We start from the raw sequence: 27,325 nt of genomic DNA, 5'->3' as shown, positions 1-27,325 counted from the left end.
CTCAGACTCGAGCATTCCTTTATGTCTTTCTTCTCATTTTTCCATTTTTTATCTCTATTTACAGCAATTTATTACCATTTCAACTACTAACCACTTTTAACAATTTCATTTTTGTCTATTCTTTTTAGCTCACGTTAGCAAATAATTGCAAATGTTTCATATCTTACTATAATACACAAAATCTCAGTCTGTCTGTTTGTTTCTTTGTCCACAAACTCCGCCTACACCATCAGGACTTGAGCAACCGAACTTGGCACGTAGGTACATCTCAGGCCCCTGAAGGTTCTTAGCAGTACATGATAATAAGGCATCATCATGTTGCCTAGCAACCATTTAGCCATGGGTAAAATGACCCGTTTTTAAAATGTATGTACCTATAACTCCTTATAAAAGCATCCTATCATTTTAATGTCGTAACAATAAGATCTCATTTGTACCCACAAAACTTGAATTATGCATGATATATTATGACACCATCACGTTGCCTAGCAACAGGCTAAAATGACCAATTTTCCTATACATATTGAATTATAATATCTAATTCATTGATGCGTAAAGTACTGGGCAAACACTTTGAGTTACCCCCAATTCTTTATATTTCATTAGGAAAATGGGAAATAGGTGCAGTGATTTAGTGAAATGTGCAAGAGGCAGATCTACTGATGTGGAACCGGATGGGTTGTGCTACCCTAAAATAATCTCTTTCCATTTTGCATATGACAATAGCTACAATTAGCATTGAATATGAATTATAAAACTGAACATACTGCGTTTGACCATTAAAAAATGGTTCAGCCCACAGTGTTGAAACGCTTTATTTCTTATTTTCAGTAGCAACTTAGATCTATAATTGAGAGCGTGTGAAACTTAAGACTTTCTAACTGATCCACCTCATGTTGTGTAGCATTCTGGATTTTATACTTATTAGGCGGCATGATTATTTATTATACAGGCTATACAGTACATAAAATCAAATGTAACTCAAATGTTTAATTATTTGTGTATATACTTGCAGCATTTGATGTATTTTACCATATACAGTACATATTGCAGAATGTAACACCTGCATATGTGTAAAGAAATGGATATGATTTTCTCACCCCACCTGATTTCCATGCCACCCTAAGAAAATGTATCTAAATCTCATATATAGTATATAAAGCAGAAACAGAGCTTAAACAGTACTAACAAATTTATGATACTTTTCTGCAATAATTCCATGAATTTTGACAACATACCCATCACTGTTGCCTGAAATGCATTGGCAAACCATGTCAGAGCCTTCATGTGTTTTACACACTTACTGATGACTCTAATCAAAATGGTCAAATTTGGTTAGTCACTCCATAAGATCTGTTGCCACTAATTTTCAATCCAGTCCTTGTGTTTTGACATACCTCAATCTTTTCTCCCCGTTTTCCTTCTTTAAGAATGGCTTCCTGACAGCCAGGTTCCACTGACAGCATTTCTTATGAGGCTTTGGCAAATAGCAGACGAATCAGCTGAAGGACCAGATGGATCCTTCAAGTCTTCACTGTATTTTTTTTTCTTTGAAAATCATCTTGCTGGTGCAAAAACGGCTCACAACTTTTGCATAGTACTGTACATCACTGTTGCAGCCATTGACTGATCTTATTGTTGGGTAGCTTGATCCAAAGTGATGCAATTTATGTGCAAAACGTGAAGGAACTAAAGCTTTAAAATGAAACTACTTGGGGTGAAGTCATGGTTGTGGTTCTGCAAATACTTCATGGGCTTAGTTGACAATGACAAAAGGCATACTCAGTTTTATCCCTTAATCCTCCTGATGACATAACGTTTACATATAACCTAATAGATGTTTGACAGGATTTCACTCTGACTCTGCCCTTTTTAATACTGGCTCAGTCAAAGAAGACACAGATCTACCACACTAAGCAGCGATTCACATCCCATTGCTTTAATTTTAAGAGCACTTTAAGAACTACGAGAGTGGTCGAAATTAGAGCGTTTAAAGATACAATCACGTAGGTGGAGCGCTCGTTTGCTTAGTGCAGATGAATAAAAAGTTCCAATTAGGGTAGCAAAAAACTGTCAGTGGCTATTTTAGCACCATATTATCAAAGAAGACCACCTTTTTCATTCCTGTCTTTATAACTTATACTTCAGCGCATTAAAATGAAAAGTTTAGGCGTAACTTACAAGCACAGATGTTCTATTGTTGAACATTCTGACAAGATGTTACGTCTGAAAGAAATTAAACATTCGGAAAAAATAAACCCGTTGACCTGTTCATCTTCAGATGGAGATGTTGAGAGAAGCAGAGGTGCTGTTACGTAAGTCTGAGCCATGCTTGTACACACTGTGTGGTTTTACACTGCCAAGATTTGTATTTTACCAGCGGTAACTAATGCCTCCTGTTAAGAGTATCCCCCCAGTGAGGCAAGTGTTGACAGGCTAATCTAGAATCTGATTTCTGCTTCATGAGCAGTTACGCCTGAATCCCTGAGCGCCATAAAAACAGACACACACACAATCATCCTCCTCCTTCTTCCATAGAAACACAAAACACACATACTACCCACACATAGTATGTACATCTCTTGTTCTATTATTAGCAGACCCACACACAATAGCAAGACAATAGGGAGAGGAGAATAAGATATGAATCAACACAAGTCAAAAGATATTAGTAAAAACAGAGAGGAACAGGAAGTACAGGCTAGAAGAAAAAGTGGTACGTTGGGAGAACGGATGAGGTGGCGTGTATTTAAAGCTGTGAGTTGACAGAGGCTCGAGGTAGGAAGAAGAGTGGGAGGAGAAAGAGCTACGCGAGAGTGGGAGAGGTTGAATACAGAGGAGGGCAAGGGTGAAAATAATCAAGAGAGAAAGAATGAAGGTAAAAAGGATGGAAATGGGGGGGGGGGGGGGGACATGATGTGGAGTGATAGTGCTGGATTCAGTGTTTCCTCAAACCTGTGCTGGGCTTGGGGGTGTCAGCGTGTAGGTGAGTGTCTATGTATAGACGAGTGAGCAGAGTGGGAGCGAGGCTCACATGCGGCAGTCACAGGAAGACATTCAGCTTCATCTTTGTGGCAGGTTTACATACCACAGCGCACATCTTACAAAGCAGCCCACAGGTCAGAGAGCACTACCATTTACATCTGTGTGGCTTTCCAGAGTTTTAATGTGAAAATCCATTCGCCTGATTTAATGGTGCGAGCCACTTCAAACTGTGCTTTCACCTTTTTTTTTTTTCTTCTTTTTCTTCACCATTGTCTATGAAATAAGCGTGTGGGAGCGTACTGCGTCATCCCACCTCCAGCCTGACCTGGCTCACTCCTGCTGACAAACAGAGATTTTTGATGTAGCTTCAAGTAGAGTGTGTTTTTATCCCCACCACCAGCACCATCTTCCACCAGTTCTTCCACAACCAACCCCCCCCTCCCCCCGGTTTTCCACCGCAAGCTTGAGTCTCCTGCTGCTTGGCAACAGGGCGGACTGCCTGTGTGGGCGTCTGGCGTTAAGTGCCAGGCAAAAGCACTGACAAGGAGGGGCATAGTTACAGTTACGATTCAAATACACATACCAGGCACCTGCTGTACCCTGTGAGTCTGAGTGCACGTGTGAGCACTTGTGCACAGGTGTCTGTGTCTGTGTGTGTGTGCGCGCACGCTCTTGATTATAACTGGATATGATTCATCCAAATGAAGAAAAATTAGGCTTCATTTGAATGTGATGTGGGAGACGGAGAAGGAGTAATTCAAGAAACTGATATCACAGCAGATCACCGAAAAGGGATATTCTTATTATCCAGAGTATCCAAAGAAACCGCATCCCAACTTTCCAGTGAAACAACATGCACCGCGCGATGAAAACATGTGGCGGCACTCATCTGTCTTCAATATGTCTCCCGCATCTCCATCAAGTCGTCATTCAATCCCGCTTCTGTCTTTCGCCCTGCTCCTGCTCCCACTCCTACCCTCTCTTCACTTCTCTGTATCTCTCTCTATTCTGTGTCTCTCGCCCACAGAGTTCTTCACAGAAGAGCTCACAGCGTTCCCACGGTAACCAGTCTCCCTTATTCGGCTCCGCAGAACGTGTGCATGAGTGTTTGACAAACATCCCGCCTCAAAAGTGCCACTTATCTGCATCTGAACGAGGGGGAAGACAATGCTTAAAGTCGTGGCCGAGAAAAGACTTGGGAATCACGCCTCTGTTGGTCAGATGCTGAGTCCGGGGGCAGTACGTGCAGATTGGAGGCGATTTTGACTACAGATTAGATCAAATAGGCCGACTTAGGATAAATGTCTGAATTCCTCCACTGCACAAAGCACTTCAGACCTTGACTACCTCAAGTAGCAGCATGGCACAGGGAATTATGAGTAAATAAAGTTAAATAAATAAATAAATAAATAAATAAAATGTCCAACTGAGTGACCCTGGGAGAAACAGGCGGAAAACATGGGAAGACCTTATAATTCAATCTCTTTCCCAGTGGATTCAGCTGAAGTCCTAAATCAAAATCAATCAATCCAATCAAAGTTGACTAATCTCTGTATGACACTGGCTTCATAATAAACTAGTGCTTTCAATGTTTATTATTCTTAGCAAACTATGAGCCATGTTCTTTTCTCTCCGTTATTATTTTAAATGCTACTGTTAAATGGAGGCATTGCTTATTGTTACAATAGCAAAAATGGGAGGTAAGGATCAAATTGTTTTTTGTCTTAAATTGAGTTAAGTCTTCATTTTTGTAAAACTTTCTAACTTTCTAACTTCTTACTACCCTTACCGACCAGTCTAATTAATCTTAGCGAAACAAGCTCCAGTTTAAATGATAGAAAGAGTGATGATGAGCAAAACTCTTGATACTATAGCGAGGGGTTCATAATTAGATCCCCAGTGATGACTGGACAGCAGCTTAGCACTCTGTCCTCCTCACTAATGACCAAGCAAGACCCATAATCTCTGCGCTAATTTACAGTACACTTGATGCTGTTAAGATGCAATCTGCACACAGCTGCCCTCAGTAAACAAAGCAATGGTGGCTGCTCCAAACACACGAGGACGGAAAAGGGAGGAGGGTATGTCAGGATCAAGATACAGGTGAGGGGAGCAGGAGGGAGGGAGGGACAGGAATGCAATATCGCAACTGTCTTGAGGACAGCTTTACAGTTTCCACAGCAACTCGCATGCACATTTCACTTCCTGTGGAAATCTTTATATCACAGCTGCTTATTTGTCTCCTCGCCATTTCAAGAAAGTCGGGTCTGATGACACATGCAGCTATAAGAGGAATGAAACTGGGAAGGGATGTTGTTTGAATGAAAGCGGCATGGGTTTGTGCCTAGAAGCACAACAACATACTACTTGAGACAATTCACTTTAACATATTACAGCTATAATTTTATCATTTTCATTCTGTCATAAAGCCTATCTATAACATGTGAAGATAACTGCCTCATCAAACCTGTGAATCCATCAGCGTTTCCATATAATCTCTACCCCGATAACAAAAACAGAAGCTAAATCTGTGTGTTTCATCTTAATTATATAGAATATATGCAGAAAGAGGCAGGTTCAGCGGTCAGTCTACACCAGAGATGAAGCACAGGTGCGTGTTTCTAATTGGTCTGGTGATATTTAAAACAAAACATGCATTTTCATGAATCCAGACTCATGCATAGCTAAATATAAATGAACAAAACTATGACTTTTTCTTCGCGTGCATGTATGCAGCCATGAACACTCACTGCACTCAGAAATGGCAAGTAGAAGGCAACAAACACCACCCACATACAGTTGCCTCCCACATACACACGCACACACACATCCATCATTTAAATTTACATCAAGCTAAACTCTATCACTGTAATCATTAGCACCATTACGATATTTTAATTCCCCGCAACATTATTCAGTCCCGAAACCAAAAATATTAACAGGTCTACGATTGGGTTCTTGTGAGATAAACAGCATAAACAGCTGCAGCTTCACTGTATTATTTTTCTAGAAAGTCATGCCAGATCCAGAGAGAATAGATTACCTCCCATCACTTCACACAGCATGTTTCGAGAAGGTCAGTACAGGCTCAGCCGAGCTTACCCACACATTTGCCCGGGGCCAGTTGTATCTGTGCTATCTTTGTTATCATAGGATGTAAAATTTAAGCCAAAAGGCTAAAATGAATACACATTATGAGCTTGATTTTAGCCTCAAGAATGAAAATTCAATCAGGAACAATAACCGTGCTTCAGTTAAAGGCAAGGGAAAAAAGGCAGATGAGCACAGAGGGGAAGAGAAGGAGAACAGCACAAAAGTAATTTCTGCTGCTTCTCTGAGTCATATCTGCAGCAGTGGGAAACAGAAACAGCGAGGGGGAGAGAGTGAGTGTATGTACGTGGGTATGTGAGAGAGAGAGAGTTAGAAACGAAGAGTGAGAGAAGGGGTGGAGTGGGGGTTGTGAAAAGGGGATGGCTTATGTGTAGTAGAGCTACGTAAAATTAGCAAAATTGAGCTCCTTCTGAAATGAAAGGCCATTATCGTTCTCCATATTCTCCCAGAGGAATTAATGTCAATTTCCGAGGGAGCAGTGAACATGCCGTCGATGGCATGTGTGGAGAGGGGAGATAGATGGAGGGATGATGGAATAAAGAGACGCACGGAGACTCGAGCACCTTCACGGGGCTCTTTGGAGCTTCTGAATTCGCCCAGTGTGACAGTCAAAGTGGAGTGAAGAGAAGAAAGCTAGCGCAGATCTTTTCTTTTTTTTTTTTTGCCATTACATAATAAAACTGCTCTGAGTATGAGCACTACTGGGGTTGTCACCAAGACCTCCTGCCTGTCATCCTATGAGCTGTTTGAGCAAACTTACATCCATGTAGCACATAAACAAGGACACAATCTCTCACCCACACAATGAACTGCCACATCTTCACGACATGACAGGCTCTATTGTCAGCACCAGGGTCGCATCAGCTTTATAATAAAGGACATCCCAGGTGATGTCCTGCAAAGCGGGCATACACACTCGCAGGAAAGACACACCGAGGAGACACACACATGCACAGCAGCAGTTGTCACCTCTGGGCCAGTGGTAATTATACTCCAGTCACACTAATTGTCTGTCTTCCTCCCTCTTTCACACATTTTTGTGCACTTACACTAGCACGTGTACTGTATAAACACGCACTTGTTCGCATACACATACATGCGGAGGGTAATACGAAATACATTTGCAGAAGTCTCCCAAAATAACCGCCGCACAGCGAGCTGTGGCAGTGCCCTCAACCCTTCTTGGAGAAGGGACTTCACGTCAAACATCACTTCACCCCAAGGCCTCAGACTCACATTGTTCACACTGCCATTAACAGCAGGAAAAGGATGAAACAGGGTTGCATTTGGGACAGCTGTTTATGATGTGCCGCTAGGAGGAAGAAGAGGAGAGGACTTTGTTTTGATGCATTTCTTGCACGCATGGCTAATAGAAGTGGAGGCGGGTGGGGGATTAGTTTATTCAGTTTCTTTGTCTGAGATCAAAATTGTGGGTTATGTGACCCACACAGAGACACAGGGAAGAGAGGAGGGCTCCTGCTGGAGGACCAAAAACTAATTGGACATAAACAAAGGCAGCTCTCAGAGCCTTGCCTTCCCTTGCCCAGACTCCCCTTTTCATCTCTCCCTCCCTCTTATACACACTCCCGTTGACAGATGGCAAATCAGTGTGTGTGTTCCACCTTTTTCTCTTTTAGACTGAGGCATGCTGAGTAAGGTCGCTCAGTCACTTTCCTCCCCCTTGTCATCCCTTTTCCTCTCCCCCTTCCTCTCCCACATCTTCCTTCTGTCTCTCCCTCTGATCCGAGCCATATTTAGCGTGTCACAAGCACTGACGATAGAGAAATTCATGTTTGTATCTGATCCACTATCAGAGCAGAGCGTATTGTCGCTGACCTAAGCTAATAGGCCAGTTTTGGGCTAGACTGAGTCACAGCCAGACAAGCACAATATGGCTCTGCTGTGCGGGTGGCTATTTATTAAATGTGGCACTTCATATGATACGCTTGTCTGATCCTGGATCCAAAGTCAGCTACAATGGCTACAGGCAATTAACAAGGGAGAATCAGCAAGATCTACATTTGCAATTCATCACTGCATTTAACACCCACATAAATAACTAATATGTGCTTCTGTCTAATGACTAAGTCGCCCCTAGGGATGAGGAGAAGGGACCAGAGACAACTCTAATCGATAAGGGATTTAGTCAAATCTGAGTCACTCATTGATAAGAGGATTGGGACCATAACAACTCAGACAGTGAGCGAAATCCAGTAATAACTGCTAAGATGATTGCGTGTTGAGAAATACATATGCACAAGAACAAACGGCTTCTGTTACCAAGACTGCAACAATTTATTTCACAGTGAGCTTTTTCACATGAATTGCTGCCTACTCACAAAGCTTAATGCTTCCAGAACAAAAGCTGACTCTATCTGCATGTGTGTGTGTGCGGGTGTGTGCGTGGTTAAGTAAAAGCAAGGACAGATGCACTTGCTGTTTGCCAAAGCTGTGTTTTGGAGCACTCTAACTTCAGGTCAGCCTTGAGTTTGGGGGGGAAAAAACTCTCTTCGAGACCAAGCAGCCGACAGTTCAGAGCGAGGAAGAAAAGAAAAACACACTTTGAGCAAACAGTGGGTAGATTTTCATCCAGAAATGCTTCTCTTGCCTAGAAAGTTCAGATCTTTATGAAAAAATAAGACTCTCCTGCCTGGGCCCATGTTTTCCTCAGCATACTACTATGCAACTCCTACAGGATTCACATTTAAGATGGAGATCAGTGCACAAATCATCCTCTCTGCAGGCAGAATCATACACAGCATGATGAAATACACACCTTGACCACTTATCACTCCACTCATAATCCTCCAGCACTTAGCATATTTCCTCATGGTGGTGTATTAACACATTTCATCTTAGGTTCAGTCCCATTACTGCGAGGATTATCTGATGCTTCGTACAGCCTGTCATCATGTTGGCCTATGAATGTTCTGCCACACGTAGCTATCATGCAGAATGTGGTCATTACTATAATTTAGAGCCACTTGGACAAGATTATTGACATTCATTACAGACGGAAGATAAAGCCAGCAGATATTCGAGGTGAACTTACTTTCGGCGCAAGGTGGAACTGGTGTTGGTGTCTGTGCTGTCAGTGCGTTCAAGCCGGTCTGTGGTGGAGGAGCCGCAGGAGAGACCTCGCGTCAGCCTGGTGTGGGTCCTCCTCTCCCTGCCGGGCGCTGGAGTTGTAGCTGATCCGGATATCACCTGAGTTGTTGAGGTGCTACCATTCCCACTGCCACCGCTGCCACCAGCACCGCTGCCATGATGGATGGGCAGGGACAGGGGCTGGTTGTGGTTGTAGTTTTGCTCGGGGGTGTCCGTTCCAGGGGTACGCGGGCTGCGTTCCTGCCTCAGGTCCTGGTTCTCTTGGCTGACCCGGTCTAGCTGGCCCTCCAGTTCCTCGATGCGCCTGCGCTGCGTCTCCAGGAGCTTGGCCTGGCTCTCAATGATGTTGTTGAGCTCCAGGAGGTACTCCACTGCCCGGTTTGGGCTCTCTGGGCTGGTATCCATGGTGGGAGCCCTTCCTCTCAGGGTACGACCACCACCAGCCACAGGTTCTACCCCGTGGGGCTGAGATCCACCCTCCCCACCAGCCCTGATGAGTTGGGGGGAGGGAGGGACCAAGAAAGGCTGTGGTGAAGATTAACTATAGGCTTCAGATGTTCAGAAACAGGAACTCACAGATATTAAGATATTGAGAATGTCATAGCGACTACATATCCCCAAACATGAGGGCAAAATTTACCATTATAACATCTTAGTAGCCATAGAAAACGTCACAAAGCCAAGAAGAGAATTTAAAGTTAAAAAAAAAGTTCATGGCACTGTTGAGTGTCCGAGTTCGTGAAGTCCCAGGCATTTTGAAATCGACACGTAGCAGGTAAAGAGTTTGGGGTGTCATGATTAATGTTAATTTACTAAATAAAATGTTTAAAAACAGACTTCCAGGCGGAGAGAGTGACACACATAAGTCTGGTGTAATTTAAGCTTTTCAGAGTTGGATAATGAACTTGCTTCGATGATTGATAGAGAAAAAGAATAAGTAGAATATGAATTTATCCACTGACCTGTGACATACACTGCTCGTTAACTTTAAAAGCTCTGGCACCAGCTTTTGGTTAATTTAAAAAAAAAAACAACACTTTATGTTTTCATCGATATACAGGGGGAAAGGGGGTGGGGGAGAGGGGGGATACGCTAGTTTTGATCTACCACTAATTATCAGGCGCTGTCAATCATTACATAACACAGAAAAATCTGCTCCTTCCCACGTTGAATATCCCCGCAGTCTGTCATCGTCGCTTTCAACCCATGATTTGATGTGTCTTTAAAGCACAGAGAGTGAGTAGAGGTGGTTTATGAAGTTCATTCTTGAAGTCCGAATCCTCCTCTTTGGTTCGCCAAAACTACATCCCGTTATTAAAAGACGAAACAAAACAAAAAACACAACAAAACAAAAAATCAAACTAGATCCCAGTATCTGTCTCGCCTTTTCATCCAAGAAAAATGCACTTTACCTCCTCGTCATGCACTCATAAATACTGATCTTCAAGATAAAACTTGTCACCTCTTAAAGGCTAAAACCTAACCGCAAGATTCTGAGGTCCTAAAGTCTTAATGACTGTTTCTAATCTTAAAACTGTACTTTTGTTTTTGCCGCTGGCGTAAAAAAAATCTGAAATTGGTCGAAAAGAACAGGGAGCGTCCTTTCCTACTTATCTGACTCTCAGTGGCAGCAGGTCGGTAATCCATGCAGGAGAGTAGCGCTGAGTCTCCTGTGAGGTGGCGCAGAAACAGAGAGGATTTCGCTCCTTGAGCGTCTGAACCGCAGCGTTGCGTGCGCCTTTTCCTCTGGAGCGCATCACAGACAAGCGGGCGAAAATAAGGAAGTAACTTCCGGGCAAGGTTTTCAAAATAAAGGACGAACTGTCGAGAATGAAGTACTGACTTGGGGTGAAAGTCAGTTGATTTGTGGGCAAAAACAAACACGAATTATTAAAAAAGGCGCAAATTAATAAATTAAGGTGCCCTGAGTGTATAAGCTACAGAGCGCTGATTTTCATACAAGATCACAACAAACAAATGCCACAGTCGGTGCAATGGCTAAATATTTCCACAACTTCCACAACTAATGAGCACTGATTAAAAATATATTAAAGGTTGAGCTACCAAACAGTGTAAACTGAAAGTTTATCTTTTGCTTAAAAAATATAAAAGAAAAATTAACGCATCACACAGTCAGTTAAACTTGATGGATTTCAAACTGTCCACTTATGAAGTATATTATGGATCCATTATGGATATATGTCACCTGCCGTAATGGTAATGAAAGTGCCAAAGGTGCACTGCTGAGGCCAAACCCCCAAAAAGCGAAAAGATTTTGCGGTGGTCACAGCACATTCCTCTGTCTTCGTCCCTCCTGACGGATTTGACTGTGAATGTGAAAATCTCCTATATGTAAATGGAGTCAACAAAATATCCACAAAAACACATTAAAACTGTTTATTGTGTCTTCTAAGAAAACAAAGACAATATTTTAGGTATAAATGAGACAAAACAAAGTTGCACAAAATACATACAAAATAAATATAGAAATAAATAAATACAGAAAAAAAAATACAAAAAAATACTTTAAATTACTGGACAAGACTGATTTCAGCTATCACTCTTAGGAGAGCTTAAGTTAAGTCTCAAGACTGTGGAAGAGATAATCAGGAATTCTCTGATTCTATGAGGAGAGCTGGACGTAGAAGGACTTTAACGCAGCAGAAGGACCAGTATCTGCTCCTTTGGTTGAGGAAAATGAGGAGGAGCACTGCCGGTGGCCTATAAAATGACATCCGTGTTTGTTTCCGATCAAACTGTAAAAAGCAATTTTACGAGGGTGACATGAGAATCTGACATCCTTCACACAGACCAGCACCATGTTATACTGTAATGATTGAGCGCTGCTTTCAAATTTCTATTATGCACATGCCTTCAAAAAGGTTTTCTTTCTTTGCAGTAGATAGAGAAAGACATTTTCTTTGGGTCGGTTAATAGTTTTCTGCAGGAATCTGAATGACTAGTCTAGCTGGTAAATAATACGTCTGTCATTCTTGGTCATTATTTCACAGTCTTCTGAGACAAACGCGCGCAACTTAAGAGCTAATTAATTACCTCTAAACCAGGATATTTCAGCATATTAACGACCCATTTCATCCAAAAGTGACACCTTTATTCATACCTCCACACTGTGCAGCACAAAGAAAACGGCATTCAATTTTTTCCTCAGATCTCACAGGTCCTATTACATTTGTCAGATAGTGAATTTAGGAATGCAGCTTTCAACAAAGGAGCGCAAAGAAGACATTTTATATTGAAAATACTGCGAGAATCTCATTTTCTGTCTTTGTAGCTTTACGCATTCCAGGAACCCTGTTGAGCGCCTGAATCCGTGGTGTTCAGGTACGAAAACAATACAGTGCACTGCAACACATTGCAGGTGAAACATTGCCCCTGTCGTGTCAAATAACTCCCTGTTATAACATTGAAATTGCTATATTTGAAGTCGTGATTTAATCCACTTCTATAAGACAATCTCCTGCAGCTGAAGTGAAAGCAGCGCTGTTATTACTGTCGTTTTTTTCCTTTTCTTTTTTCCATTTTGCATCTGAGCTGATTTGAACAGAAGGATGCGGCTTAGGACAACACGAGAGAAAGACAGGCCTCAGAGCGCTGTTATTTTTAGTGTCAGTGCTTAAGTGCTCATATCTACGCTAAGACTCTGTAAATTCACCCGCTTCTCTCCCTGCACAGCAGCTTGGACAGGTGAGGTTGCCTCACTGTACAGTTAATACTCCACTGAGGAGTGAGGCTGTATGCAAAATGCATGCTCTAGCAAGGCTAGATGAATGATTGATCTGCTGGAAATGCTGAGATTTCAGCCTCTTTGTGGCTCTCATTCACCACTAGTTAAAGAGCTTACATCTGATTTATTAACAGACATCTCACCTACATATTGCATCTGAGTATCAGGCTGCATTTCCCCTTCTCTCTCATTCACACACACACCTTCATCTTGTGAAATCCCACTTCACATAAATATACTGCTGTCTATGTTTTTGCTGCCATCTGCTGTCCATTATGTGGACCGATGAAAGGAACACCATGATGACCACAGAGGAAATTGGTTCAGCAGTTTATTTGCACTTTTATTAGTGTGTTTACAGTTCAGCCATACTTAGGAAATGAAAAAAAAAAAGAATATTGGCAAACATTTATATATATATATAAAAAGGTCTTATATATAGGCTACCTAGCAACACTGTATGGCCGTTGGATGGAGAATACAGTATGTCCGTTTGGCTGCTGTAATGTCTTTCTGCAAACAGACAGGGAACACCACGCTTTTTATTTCTCTGCTTTGTTCCTCTGGGTACAAATGGAGGAATGACGTCACTTATGGCATCAACCTTTAAATGATTATGGAGTGCTAACAAATAACAGCTGTAACAGTCTGTGTCTCCAAATGCCACCGTAGAGAACCAACGTAATATTGCTTTAACATTTAAATAACATTAATCCATTGTGTGTGTTTACGAAAATGGCGTGAAGTGACTGTAGCTTTTCCTCCTAATGGCTTATCAAGAAAACCTGAGTATATCAAAAAAGATAATTTCATAGAAAAATAACATCTCACAGTATCCATTCAACTTGGCTTCTGTTTTTTCCCCTTCAACAGAATATAAAAAAAAAAAAGAAAGAGAGCAAAAGAAAACGATGTGCTAATTTGTCACCTCAGATGCAACACCGAGCTCAGATTCTGCAGATTTTTTTTTTTTTAATATATTTTTGTGGGGCCTTTTTTTGGCATGACTTAAATTACTAAACAGCCCACACACTTCTAGTATGAGAGACCTCAGAGCAAAGGTTTTCACAGTAAGAAAAATCAGTGGTTAGGATAAAGTGGTTTATGTTACCAAGGCAACTGTACGTGGCACGATGGGCACAGCACTCTTTAGAATCTAGATAGTGGTTTTGTACTGACCCCACATACACAATATTTAACAGTACTTGAAATATGCACGCACCTGATGCATATTTTGGCATCTTTTGCTGACTTCTGAAGTAGGGTACGACACAGAGCATTCTAATCCACACCCAAGCAGCATAATACAAAACATTCATGTATAAATAGGACGGCTACAATATAGTTCTTAGTCTGTTTACATTTTTAGCCTTCACAAAAGCTAGTTCTCACATTATTTGTCATCACACAATAATAAATAATATGAATAGTTAGCTGTTGTTTGTAATATCTAGATATATACTGCATATATTCAAATGTTTAGACATATTATAATATATATTTCAATATAAATCCAGTTCCATTTAGTATAGTATTTACAGTGCTTTCTGTTGTCTACAGATATTTACAGAATATACCGTTGGCTTTTAAAAGGGATTTGCATTATCACAATCAAATATAGAACAAGATTACAAGTTGAGGCAACACAAAGAGGATGCTGTACAAACACTGACTCCTCTCAGGCCAGATAGATGCGGCGCAGTGGATATGGATTACTGATTGCATTATTATTGCTCAATATCTTCATGAGGTATAAGTGAATTTCTATGTTGTGTTTAAACAGTAGGGGATACTTAAAGGGACAGCTTGACTGAAAATCAAATGTATTGTTTTTCCTCTGGCCTGCAGTGCTATTTATGCTGATAAATCAGCAGCAGTGTCTGTTTCCAGAATCCATAACAACAAATGCCTCAAGGCGCTGTAAGCTGAGATGCTCACAATACTAAGAAAGAAATCTGGTGATCCTCTATGAGCAAGCAGCTGGTGATGGTGGAAAGAAGTGAAAAAGTGCCTCCCATTCTACTTTTAGAAGAACCACAAGTAATCCTGCAATCTAACAGCGTAGTGCTTTGTTGGAATAAAACGATACTAAGAGGTTTTTAAGCTTGATTATTCAAGAACTTGAAACTACTTTGCTTCTACTGAACTACATCTACCACGCAAAAGAAAAATGTAGCTACCTAACACTAAAAACTCAAGTGAAGGGGGATACAATTTAACATTTGCACTCCGTCACATGGACAAGCTTCTTGTTACAGGTAGATGCTCGCTCCTTCTACACAGTGATATGGTTGGTTAGTGCAGCACTGTAGAAAGAAAACATTTCCTACATGAAAACTGCTTACACCAACATTTTCTTTCTTAGTAGCTGGGTATCGATTTCTCAAAAGAGACCCTGCTGCTGAGTTTTTCAAAAACACAAGTGCCATTTAGTTCTATATATACACATTTAAAAGAAGACCAACCAGAAATAGATATCACTAAAATAATCTAGATGGACAAAAAGCACTACAAACCGGAGGAAATAAATACCAAAATTGATTTTAGGGTGAACTGTCCCTTTGAGAGAGGACACTGCTAATGTAGTGCGAATCACTGGTAGGTGAGAAAAGACGAAAGTGCAACTTAAGTAGGGCAACAGTGCCGAAGGGGAGGGAAAAAAAAGACAATGACACTGTTGGGAGAGGGATAATCTTGTTTTGTTGGTGTCATTTACAAGTTAAAATATTAACAGCCAGAGACCAGCTGTAAAAAGGCACAAAGAATATGACTTCATACTACTTTAAATATCAAAGTGACTCAGAGAAAAGAAGTTGGTAGTGGGGGTAGCTGCAGAAAACAAGTAGAGGTCTAACAGTGTGAATCTGACAGAATCTGTTACAATGGTTGCTCAGTTTCCTGTTAAAAGTCAAGAGAAATCATTTCTTCTTCCCCCACACCCTGTCCGCCTGCCTGTTCTCCTTCATGACCTGAGTCAGTCTCTGCTGGCTGGGCATGAACCAAGGACCTGGCTGTGTTGTGACCAAAGAAAGAGTTGAGATACTGGCAGCGGACACACTTCCATCAGAGTGGCTGCCTTCAGAGTCTGACTCATCATCCCCCAACTGATCTATGGACAGTGTGGAAGCGAGGAAGGAGAAGGGCTTTCTCTGTGACTCCGGATCAATCACACCCACGCTTCGTAAAGGCCGCTTGACGCTGCTGCTCTGTTCATCATTGTCCTCTTTTTCATACCGATTCAGCCCTGTGTCTTTACTTTTTCTGCTGTCATCACCCCAGGACCTCTCCCACTCAGTCTCTGGCTTCTCTTCTTTCCTCAGTTCTCTGTACTCTGCTGCCATACCCCAGTCGTCATCGCTCTCCTCCTCCCAGATTTCTTTGGGCCTGGGAAGCCTTTGGGTAAGACTTGGAATTGGTAAAATGACTTCCCTGTCACCGTCTTCGCTCTCACTTTCAAACGTTTCCACCACCTCCTTCCTCCTTTCTCCCACCCTCATCAGCTTGTCCCGATTCATAAACTCTTCTTTCTCTAACATCCTCTCCCTCTCTTCGCTCCTGCTTTTCCTCTCTCTGCTCCTGCCTTTTCCTCTTTTCCTTCCCCTCTCTGCCCTCGTTTCCGTGTCACTATCATCATAGTTCCTTAGGGCATCTCTAGGTAAACTCTGAGAAGCTTTTTCTCTCCTCCTCCTCCTGTCCCTGGCTCTCCTCAACCTCTCTGTCTGATCAGACATGGGGCTTTGTAAACGCAAGCGTTGTCCTTCACCTGAGACATGTCTTCTTCTCCTTCTACTTCTCCTTCCCGTCCCTTTATCCCTCTCGCCTCCCCTTGACCTGCTTCTCCTCTTCTCTTGTGAACTGCGCCCCCTCCGTCCGGTGGAGTTTACTGCAGCCAAACCCTGCTTCTTGGGGTGATGCAGGAGGGGGGAGGAGGTGATTTGGTGCTCATGGCCTGGACAGACATTGTGTAGGGTTAGGGTGGTGGGCAGAGACAAAAGATATAGACTGAGCAGGCAGTTAAAGAGGAATAACAGCATCTATGGTAAAGAGAATTATGTAATCTGTTATTAAAGACTTCTGAAATCCAGAAAGGTGCCTTAGGTCAGCTTGTGTAATAACAGCTGCTTTTCTATTTTAGTGAAACTTTCATTAGCAATACAACACACTATGGTTATGCAATCAGGCCATTTTCTTTGTTTAACTGTTCAGTGTATGGACAGATTACAAGCTGTCCAATTACTGCTTCAGCATAGGTTTGAGAGACATAAAGCATAATGTTGTACTCTGCTACAATGTTAATTGCTAATCAAGTCCAAGTACTGTCGTTTACTTAATGAAGACAGCGATGCTGGTTTGGTAGAGAGATGTAGAGAGACAGAAAATGGGAGAACTAACAGGAACCATTACCAACCGCGTATTCTCTGTCCGTCCAATGACATAGAAGCAAGGCTCGCCTAGCTTGGAGTTGGTCATGCATAGAGACAAGCTGGAGAGCTCCACTGAGAGAAAGAGAGAGAAAGGGGATGGAAAGGAAACAAAGGAGTGGAGCAGAAAGAAGAGCAGTGTTTGGAAGAAAAACCAACACAGACAAATGAGAAATGTGGTGTGGGAGTGTTAAAAGCAAACAAGGTCAAATGAAACACAGATGTGATGGGTTACAAGGTGGGAAACACCAGAAGAGAAAATGTTAAAAAAGTAGAGAGCATTTTAGTTAGAATCAGTCCCATAGAAAAACAGGAAACACACCCATAGCAGACATATAACATGCAAAAGCTATGAGGTTGCCCATGTTTCACTCTCAAATTTCTCTTTTGCTATCATGTATTGCCACTCTTAAAATTAAAATGTTCCCACGCTGCCTTACCATAATCAGGCACATAGCCATTTCCTCTCTTGAGGACCAGGTGGATGCGGTGGCCTCCTCTGCGGATCTGCTCGACGGCCTGGCTGTGGGTCATCCCGGCTGTACTGTTCCCGTTTATCTCCACAAGCTGATCGCTCACCTGTAGCCACACACATCATTTCACCGCTTTACAAACTGGAGCTCAATCATTTTAATCACCAGAGTCTGAAATTTTTAGCCTTTATTTGCAACTATTAAATGTTAATGTTAAATGTCTTAAATGTTTCTCATATAATAATTTCGTAATTCCATTGATAAGTACTTAAAAGTCATCCATCCATTCTTTTCCACTTATCCTCATTACAGTCGCCGGGGGGATGGAGCCTAACCCACCTACCATAGGATGAGAGGTGGGGTACACACTGCATGTCTTTGGACTGCGGGAAGAAGCCAGAGTATCCAGAGAGAACCCACCCAGACATGGGGAGAACATGCAAACTCTTTTAGTCATATAGACTTTAATGTCAAGGCTTCCCCTTCAGACTTTTCAGGAAATATCATCCAAACACATTTTAGCTAACAGAAAAGATTACACGCACATGTTTTATATGGTTTCTATTTAGAAGTATGTAGTAGGAATAATAGTTTAACTGGTTCTGAGTGATATGGGCTAGAAGTATCTGTGAGGCTGTTATGAATAGGAGTGGCAGGCAGGCAGGTACTTTTGGCTGCTTCTCTTCTCTCTTTAGTTTTGCCACATATTTACCTTTTACAGATTTTACACCACAAGCCTCCCTGAGCTTTTGAACCGGGAGAGCTTTTCACATTTTTAGGCGAATCTGAGAGTTACTACACTATGGAAACACAATAAGTAGCTCAAAATTTTAAAAACAAACAAAGAACCTTCATTTTTCAATTTTCGAATGTACAGAATTACAGTTTACAAAATTGACTGTCAATGGAGAATAAATCTCAACAAGACTGAGTGAGAAAATCTTTCATCGCAGGCTTGTGTTATTACAGGTTTGATTACAGGTTTGCAGATCTGGAAATTGGCCACAGTCTTTGCAGTGTTTACTTGGGAATGGCTGCTGTACTAGCAAAGCAAAGTTGCTTAATTTATTTCATCTTCTAGCACAGGATACACTGGATCATCCTTTCTGAAAGAAAAACAGATAATTCTGTCCTACAATTAAATAAAAAAATAACCTGAAAGTTCTTTCCTTTATAATCTTCACCTTCACTTTGCAAAAATGGTGGTCGTTGCGTGACGGCGTTTTGATGACCGCTGAGCTGATTAATTCAATCAGCTCGATGTGCACAGCTCTGGTTGACATCCAGGTAACGAGTACTGTCCAATGCTTGCTGTCAGCACTCCCACCTCTCGGAGAACATGTACATTAATAATTGTCCAGGATTTAAACACATTGATGCCATCCTCTAGTCTTCTCCCACGTAACTTGCGACAAATAACAGACTTGCGGATAACAGAGGACATTTCTGCCAAAAACCCAGCATCCAGCTGCTTGGACTGCTGCCTCCATTGTATTATGTCCTTACTGAGATACTTTGTCATAATAGAATCTCACAAGCAGTGTGGCATTGTGATGTGTGGGACGATCAGAGTATGTTCACTTGAGAGGTCTGCAAACGATACATGAAATGCGAAGGATTTTGCTTCTTGAACAGGCTTTGCTTGTTAAACATCTTTCCCGCCTCGAGATGTCTGAACTCTTTAAAGACATGTTACACAGATGGAATAATCACAACTTTCTTGCGAGAGCTCAGTTGTGGTTGACATCTGTTTGAAACGTTTCCAGCCTCTGCATTTTGCACTGTGAGAATTTTCCTTAATGATGCTGACATGAATCAGCCCGGCTGAAGCATTGCAGAGTTTCCTCTAGTTTGAGAATAGCTCAAAGCAGAGCCTAATTGAGCCTCTGTGGTTCTGGACCCAGGGCTGGGAGTTCAAGTTGGATTTTAGCATCTGAAAGGCTTCTATTAGCTCTTCAGTATTTGATGCCACCCAGTATAGCCCCAAATTGGATTTAGCAAACATCTGTGTAATTCTTTTCAGGAAGCATATTGCTTTTGACAGTGAAGAAAAGAGAAATGACTGTGAGCACAGATACCTGTTGTTGCTCAGCGTTTGAGAGAATGGCAAAGTTGAGCTGGCACCACCCTTGGAGGAAGGGAAGGGACTAGATTTGAACATTTTGTTGGATGTTTTTCAGAGGTTTCAAAAAGATACCATAGCCATCAATGGAAATGTGCAAGAAGGTGTTTTATTGTTTAGTACGGTAGTCAGAGAAGACCACAGAGACCATTTTCGTTATGTGCGGTATGAGGACAGAGACTCCAACAAAACTGTGGGGGAGTAGGGGAAGAAAAATACACATGTTTACACTGCTTTTGCCATGTAGTGCGTCAGACATGACACAGAGAAGGGTGAGGAAAAACGTGGCTCTTTTTCAACATAGGAGACTCAAATCAACAATGTTCAGTTTGGGCTAATTTAGCAGCCTTTTATAAGTAAAAACTGATTCTTTAAGCACTATGGTTGTCTTTTACTAATTTCTCACTTAGGAAAAACATGAAAAATGTGAATTCCCCTTCACATTTTTCCTTGACCTTGAGGTCAGGGAAGAGTGTTTCGGCGTGGATTATTAAACCACAACCCCGACTACACAACTCTGGAGATTTTGCTGAAAAAAATAAAAGCAAAACTCAAAGAACTTCAATGCATTCATTATATATTGTGTAAACAAGCTGAAATGCACATAGGAAACAGACTCGCCTGCATTTTTTGGCTCCGTGATGCAGGCCCTCCTTCCATCAGTCCCAGAACGTAGAGGCCCATGTTGTACTCACTTCCTCCTCGGAGGCTGAAGCCGAATCCTGAGGGGCCGCGATCCAGATCCACACTGTAATACCTGGAGTCCCGCTGGGACACACAGATAAAGAGGTTTAGGTTAATATTATACACTGGCAGTTAATAACAGCCACAATCGATGTAGGAATTTCAGTGCCCGTTAGGTACACGTGATTGAATGTGCTTCCCTCACCTTTGGATGTGACCTCTGTCCCTTTCGGTTTCTGTGACCAGAGTCATAGTCAGCAGTTTCCGGAAGGTTTGCAGAGTCTGCAAATGATAGTGATTAAGGTCTGATTGTGAAATAAGAGCCAAGCTTTGCACTGTGGCATATGTGTATGTTTGGATGCTTATGTGAATGCCTACAGGTGCTGGAACGCGGGACAATGGTAAGACGTAGAGTATGTCCTGCCCGGCGAAGTATCTGAGCGAGCTCCCGATGAGGCAGAGTCACCACCGAGCGTCCCTCTACAGCCTCTAAACGATCCCCGGGCCGGATCTGACCGCTCTTTGCCGCAGGACTGCCACGACGGACCGTCACAAACCGGTGGGGCAGAAGAGAAGCAGCTGAAATAGGACAGAATAAAACAGTTATTAGCGCATTAAAGTAGATGAGGCTGGAACACGAGATTCCATCAGGCCTAAAAAGTTTCCTCTTAACTGAAGGCTGAGAGTAATAAGTGGAGTCATAAGTAGATAATTATAAAAACAGGAAGCTTTAGCTCATCAGCGCATGTGCCAGAAATCCTAAAACAAGCTATAATTTAGCTTCGGATCATTCTTGACAGGCTATTTTATGAATTACTTCCTCAAAGGAGCCTACCTAGTCCCTCCTTTCCCCACTATCTCCTTGAAACACTCTCCTCTTCTCCCTCATATTCCCATCTATCAACCTACCTCTCTAACCACTGACACGCCGCAAACAGTTTTTCAGCTGTCCAACAATGCATCTTCCCCCTCAAGAATAAACTGTCATGGAACGCAATCTTTCCAGCAATACTTTTTTCCAACCCAAATCTGTCAAACTGCACATAACAACAAACTTTAGATCTTTAGATATCTGTTTACCCAGCACCAGTGATTCTTATGCTCAGCACATCTAAGATCCCCCTCAAACTGTAGCTTGTGTGCATTAGTATGCCACCGGCTTAGAAAACACACACAGCAGTACTTTTATTTTTCGTGCAAGCACCATCGAATATTTTTCTCCTCGATGTGGGAAAACGACTCTTCTCACCCTCATCAGCTATAAGACACAGTGTGAAACTGAGGTTACAGATAATACACAAGTGTGTTGTGGAAGGCGAGGACCGGACCGTTAGCTTCATGTATAATGAACTCCATTTGTCTTATTGTCTGTATGAAGAGATCACGTGCAATTAAGCTAAAATGGTCAGAATCTGAGGCTGATGAGAAAAATATTCAGCAGCCTAACAATAAATTTGCTTCCTTTAATCTCCTGCACCAACTAAAAAGCTTAAATATTTTTAGCTGGACAGCTGTTTCTGTCTGCTGTTATCTCTTATTTCTCTTTTTGTGTTTTAATAAACTCCCTATTAGGCTTTCCCTGACCCCACTTTGAGGGAATGCGGAGCTTTAGTGGCAGCTGGCCCTTCTAGAGTCTTGCCAGTGGCCTTATGTAACCCATCAGGCAGCATAAACATTTTGAAACTGTTATTCAGCTGAGGTACATGACGCTCAGTTCTGCCCATGTCCCTCTGGTACCGAAATAGCATGTTTAGAGTGATTTAAAGAGCAAAATGAAATGCTTCGTTAACAGATTAAAATTGTATTCTTGGGGGTAGGAGTATGTCGTATGAGATGAGGAGCATGTCACATTGGAATCATGATTCAGTTACAAGGTTCAGCCTATAAATCAGAGCCCAGAGACATGAGTCCAATCTGGGCCTAATCTGGGTGACCCAGGCGGAAACAGCAATCAGGTCAAATCAAAGCCAAGGCAGCTTTGCAAATAGTCTTCTTATCATGCATAATACATCAACAGTGGCTAAACACATGAATACACATGCAACAGCGATGCTCACACGCACACGGCAGCATTGTAGAAATGCACAGACACATGTTAAGAATCTCACACACACACACAGACACACAGTGACTCACATGCAAAAAGATGAGGACAGATGCACTCAGCCACAAATGCACAAACAGACACACAAGCTACACACACATGCATCTGAACGGACTGCATTATATCGTAGTGTCTTTTCCTCTGGCTCTCCATGTTCTCCTGTCCACAGTAATCCCACTGCGGTATGCCCAGCAGCCAGCCAACCTCTGACGTGCTGCACTGATTACCGCTCAGGAGTCGAGCAGCCCCCCTCTTCCGTAAAAAACCCTCTCTGGACCCCAGATGAGGCGGCGAGCGTGGACATCGCTACAGCAGCCTGCGGATGTATACTACATGTTGTACACCGGGGGGGAGAGAGGAGTGCTGGTTTTCAGCAGGATCACTCACATGGTAGTGTCTCTGCCATTTAGTTAATGCTGAACATCACCGCTACAATCGAACTACCATTAGAGCTGGGACTAATCGCCTTTTCCCACAAATGCTCATTATGTCTTGTGCCGTTTTACACCTGACTGGGCTTAAAATAACAACAAGATTTCCTTTCATCAGCTGTTGCTTCAATCACAAAGGCTGCATCATCATAACTGCAAAATCAACCATACAACGCATCTTTTGCAGCATCCTTTTGATCAAGCATCTGACACCTCGAACGTGTGAGCATGTGGTTCGAACTTTCACACCGTCAACACATCTGGCTGAGCAAACTTTAGAGAACAGAATGCAGTATTTAACACTACTACCTCACCTACAAAGCTGAATGTGAAACACTGCACCAAACCAAGACCAACCTCATTTCTGCCAAACACACAAGAAGAAGTGGAGCAAATAATTACGTTTGGACTCCTTCACAGTTCTCAAAGCAGACTGTAGTCTCTCCAGCATGGCTCTCTGATTCGCATGCACAGGAAAACAAACAAAAGGATAAAAGAAAAAAAAATCTGTGTCAAGCAGATTCACATGCAGCGGTCGACAGGAGCGAAAACACAGGTTTGCTGTCGCTTCTGTTGCTCCTCGGCGAGGGAAACATTCAGTGTAGCATTTGTAGAGTGATGGAGAGAGCGGGAGGTACGGAGCGATAGATACAGAGAGACGGAGAGAGAGTTTTAATCTTTTGAAAAACCCGACTGGACGCTTTTACTGCAGAGCAAAAGGGGTGTGAGAGAGAGAGGGAGAGTGGGCAGGAGCTTATGAGTGAGAGTGAGAGAGGAAGAGAAAGCCAGAGATGGGAATAGAAAATTATTAAGAAAAAAAAAAAGAGGAAAAGAGAGACAGGAGTGGCATGACAGGGGTGAAATGAAGGGGAGAATGAGGACATGATGGAGATGGAGGCTTACAAGAGTGGACAGACTTTGTACTGCAGGGACAGGTGCACCTACAACCTTAATCTCACCATGAAAACACAAATGTGTGCTCGCTTGGGCCATAAAGCAAATTGAACTGCATCAAAGTGGAACAGAGCAGCTAATGCAAGACATGTAAAGGTGAGAGGGTAATACATCACTGGGATGCTGCGGCTAACCTGCTATTCATAAGCAATACACTAAAAGCTAATAAGGGGCAGGATGTGTTCACTTCCCAGACAGAACTGAAACGATGCAGCATTGTCCCGTAAGATCAAAGATACGAGACTACTTTTCTTAATTCAAGCTTGAATATTCAATTCAAAAGATTGCAGACGTAAAAATTAAAAAAAAAAAAAAATCTATTCTTAAATCATTTTTGGAAATGAATGAAAGATGGGGCTGCCACATAAACTTTGTGATCTTTTAGCAAAGCAGTTCAAGCAGTTTGAACTTACAGTATTTTTTAGAGGATAAAAGGATACGATCCATTAACAATACAAAATGCACTGTATGCTGGTGGTTTGCACGGTCAGCTAACAGCACATGTGTCAAACTCGAGGCCTGTAGAAAAAAATCTGTGGCTGGCAAACCAGGTTAGACTCAATTAATTTTGGCCCATGCAGCTCTAGCTGTGATATGCCAGCTTAACAACTTAAACAATTTCATCTGCAAGAATGCAATCTCTGTTTTGTAAAAGTATAGTTTGTCCTCAAAGTGGACATGAAATTATTACATTTTTCTGTGCAACCTGTTTCACTCGCTTGCCTTGCTGTATGACATTATGTAAACTACACGACCATTTCTTTTCTAAAATTACATTTCCCTGTGACAAAGTGGTCAGGCATGAACTCATTTACCACTTGTCCCTTAACCACATTGATCATTTATTCCTTGTTATTTTACAGTCAACCATACTGCTTTAATTTAGACATTGCTAGCGTAACTTTGCTTAACATACTATCCCGGGTTTGTTTGTGGTAGCAGTAGTTACATCCATCACATCCATGCATGCATCCATGTTTTTTAAAGCAAATACTATTAACCATCAGGTCATTTGAATTTTCTCCTGTTCACAGGCAAATGTCTGGTAAATGATGTTTTTTTATGTTGCTTTGGTTATACTTACCATGTTTGTCCATTTATTCAGGTCCTATATTTAAACCAGGTGTGTGGGAAGGGCCGCTCCAGTACTTCCTGTTTATATAGGGTCACGAGGTCATTGATTGGATCACTGGGTGTAACCAAGTGAAGGGTTTTTCATTTTGTATAGCATTGTTTATTTTCTTTAAAGTAGCCTTTTGAGTTGTACTGTATGCAGTGTTTTACTTTTCAAACCATTTAGCAGAGTAAATGAGTTTGTCAGTTTCATGCGTAATCTTATTCCTGTTCTTTGTTTAGACTCGTATTGTTTGGTCTGACCTATTTTTTTCTCAATGGTAGAGACTAATGAGGTTCGGGTGTGTGTAAAGTCCTGTATACAGCAAGTGGGATTTTTGCCTACCAGGATGGTTGTGTTGTGGTAGAATGGAGATGCCAGAAATAAAGTACACTTAAAAGAAACTTGACTAGTATGCTGATGCTGTCCACTTATCACCTTCCTTGCTGTTTATTACCACACAGTGGTCATGTTCAGGCCTGTACAACAGGCTTTTGTGAGTTAGCTGTATGGTTGTCTATATTTTTAAAATTTTTGTTGACTGGCTGAGGGGGTTTATGCCTACAAATCTATACAAGATAGTTTCCAATTTAAATAAATAAATAAACAGGACATGCATTTTCCAATAAAGAAAAGGAATGTGATTCCTTCTCTGGTAAATTCATCCCACAGTCCAAGAAAGTGCAAGAAACAATCTGTCCAAGGAGTCCAGTGTGAGATGGGATAGTAGATTGTATATAATCTTAAATGTTTCAATTACTTGTTTCAACTCTCACAAAATAAAAAAATAAAAATATTGAGTTCATTTTGTCAAATAGTATGAAAGAAAGGATAAATTAGGCTATGCCTTAGGGTGGTCCTGCAACGGGAATAATGAGTTGCTAGCCCAGAACCCTAGATAAACATTTAAACATTTAAAAAAACAAACCCAAATGAGTGAATGAATCTAAAGCACAGCTGTGCACCTGACAAATGGTAAGCAACTTCCTGCTTCCAAGCCAAAAGTGCACTTCATGATGAAGCAGTCACTTGAAAATAGAGGAGGTCAAAACCAGTTTTCTTTACAACCCAAATAAAACCAACCTGGAAGCCTTTAAAAGAGAAAGGTTCATTGTGCATCATGACTCATCCAGTGGCATGTGGCCACGGTGACCACTTTTTAATCTGTAATTACCTAATGGTCTTTCTGTCCACAAGGGCGTCCAAATGAGACCCGTTTTAGTGGGCATCTCACCAAATCGCTTTACCCAGCCAGAAAAGTTCAACTAATGTTGCATAATGTCCATCCAATTCTGTTTCTTTGGATTAAAAAAAATACTGTGTCGCTCATCAAAACAAGTTAAAAGCTTTACTATCTCTAAAAGATTTAACCTGATGAAAGTGTCATGATACGTCACAAGTTGAATCTTACCTTTCCCATTCTCCACGTCCTGTGAGGCAATCACAAAGCCAAAGCCTTCTCCTGGCTTTCTCCTCAGCTCCACTTCAATTCCTCGATGCCGCCGAGTTCGTTCACCGCCCTGCTTCTCCAGCACTGGAACGCCGGCAGCTTCATCCTCCAGGCCCGTGTTAATCCAGTCTTTGGGCTCCATAGTGAGGGTTACTGGAATGGACTCCAAGAAACTCGTGCTCTGGATTAGCGAGGAACGTGCTGGAGAGGGAGGTGTGCCGACAGAGGTCCGGGGCACTTGCAGTGCTTCTGGGAGCACAGAGGAATTGTCAGGTGGAGGAGGGGGACGGAGCAGAGGTGGAGGGAGTCTCCGGATAGTTCCAGGGGAGACAGCTGAATGATAGACTCCTGATAAGGAGAGTGAGAGAATAAAACCGAAACAAATAAAAACAAAGAGAATACATTTTGTTAACGATTCACTAAAAAGTAGAGCTTCTTATTTTATTAATTACTGGAGACACCACATATAACAAAAAAGGGGCTTTTTAAAAAATTTAAATAGCCCTAGAGGATAGTTTGTCCAGCAAAGTGCACTGAAACACCACCGTTATGCTCAATGTGATGCAGCAAATGTTACAGAGTAGCATCGCTGCTGAGTAGGCATTTTAAGGAATAAAGGAAAA

General features: G+C 42.0%; 2 protein-coding genes across 5 annotated transcripts in view; both read right to left on the bottom strand.

Moving 5' to 3' along the window:
* Positions 1 to 10,954, bottom strand: part of iqsec2b (IQ motif and Sec7 domain ArfGEF 2b) — a 30,225-nt gene extending 19,271 nt beyond the window's left edge. For both annotated transcript variants that reach the window (XM_013910503.1, XM_013910505.1), the window contains exon 1: positions 9,149 to 10,954. In XM_013910503.1, the coding sequence (XP_013765957.1) occupies positions 9,149 to 9,609 (461 nt within the window). In that variant the 5' untranslated portion in view covers positions 9,610 to 10,954. The remainder of the gene's footprint in view (positions 1 to 9,148) is intronic.
* A 4,675-nt stretch (positions 10,955 to 15,629) lies between these two features.
* magixb (MAGI family member, X-linked b) overlaps positions 15,630 to 27,325 on the bottom strand; it is a 47,570-nt gene continuing 35,874 nt past the window's right edge. For 2 of the 3 annotated variants that reach the window (XM_005731634.2, XM_005731633.2), the window contains exons 12-17: positions 26,664 to 27,050; positions 21,028 to 21,228; positions 20,855 to 20,931; positions 20,587 to 20,733; positions 17,811 to 17,949; positions 15,630 to 16,898 (exon numbers count right to left, since the gene is read on the bottom strand). In XM_005731634.2, coding sequence (XP_005731691.1) covers positions 15,868 to 16,898; positions 17,811 to 17,949; positions 20,587 to 20,733; positions 20,855 to 20,931; positions 21,028 to 21,228; positions 26,664 to 27,050 — 1,982 coding nt within the window. In that variant the 3' untranslated portion in view covers positions 15,630 to 15,867. Of the gene's footprint in view, positions 16,899 to 17,357; positions 17,446 to 17,810; positions 17,950 to 20,586; positions 20,734 to 20,854; positions 20,932 to 21,027; positions 21,229 to 26,663; positions 27,051 to 27,325 lie in introns of all 3 variants that reach the window. The other variant, XM_005731635.1, reaches the window with a different exon arrangement.

Source organism: Pundamilia nyererei, unplaced genomic scaffold, assembly GCF_000239375.1.
Source record: "Pundamilia nyererei isolate P.nyererei 1_Seehausen unplaced genomic scaffold, PunNye1.0 scaffold00044, whole genome shotgun sequence".
NCBI lineage: Eukaryota > Metazoa > Chordata > Actinopteri > Cichliformes > Cichlidae > Pundamilia > Pundamilia nyererei.
This window is presented reverse-complemented; position numbering and strand designations above follow the sequence as displayed.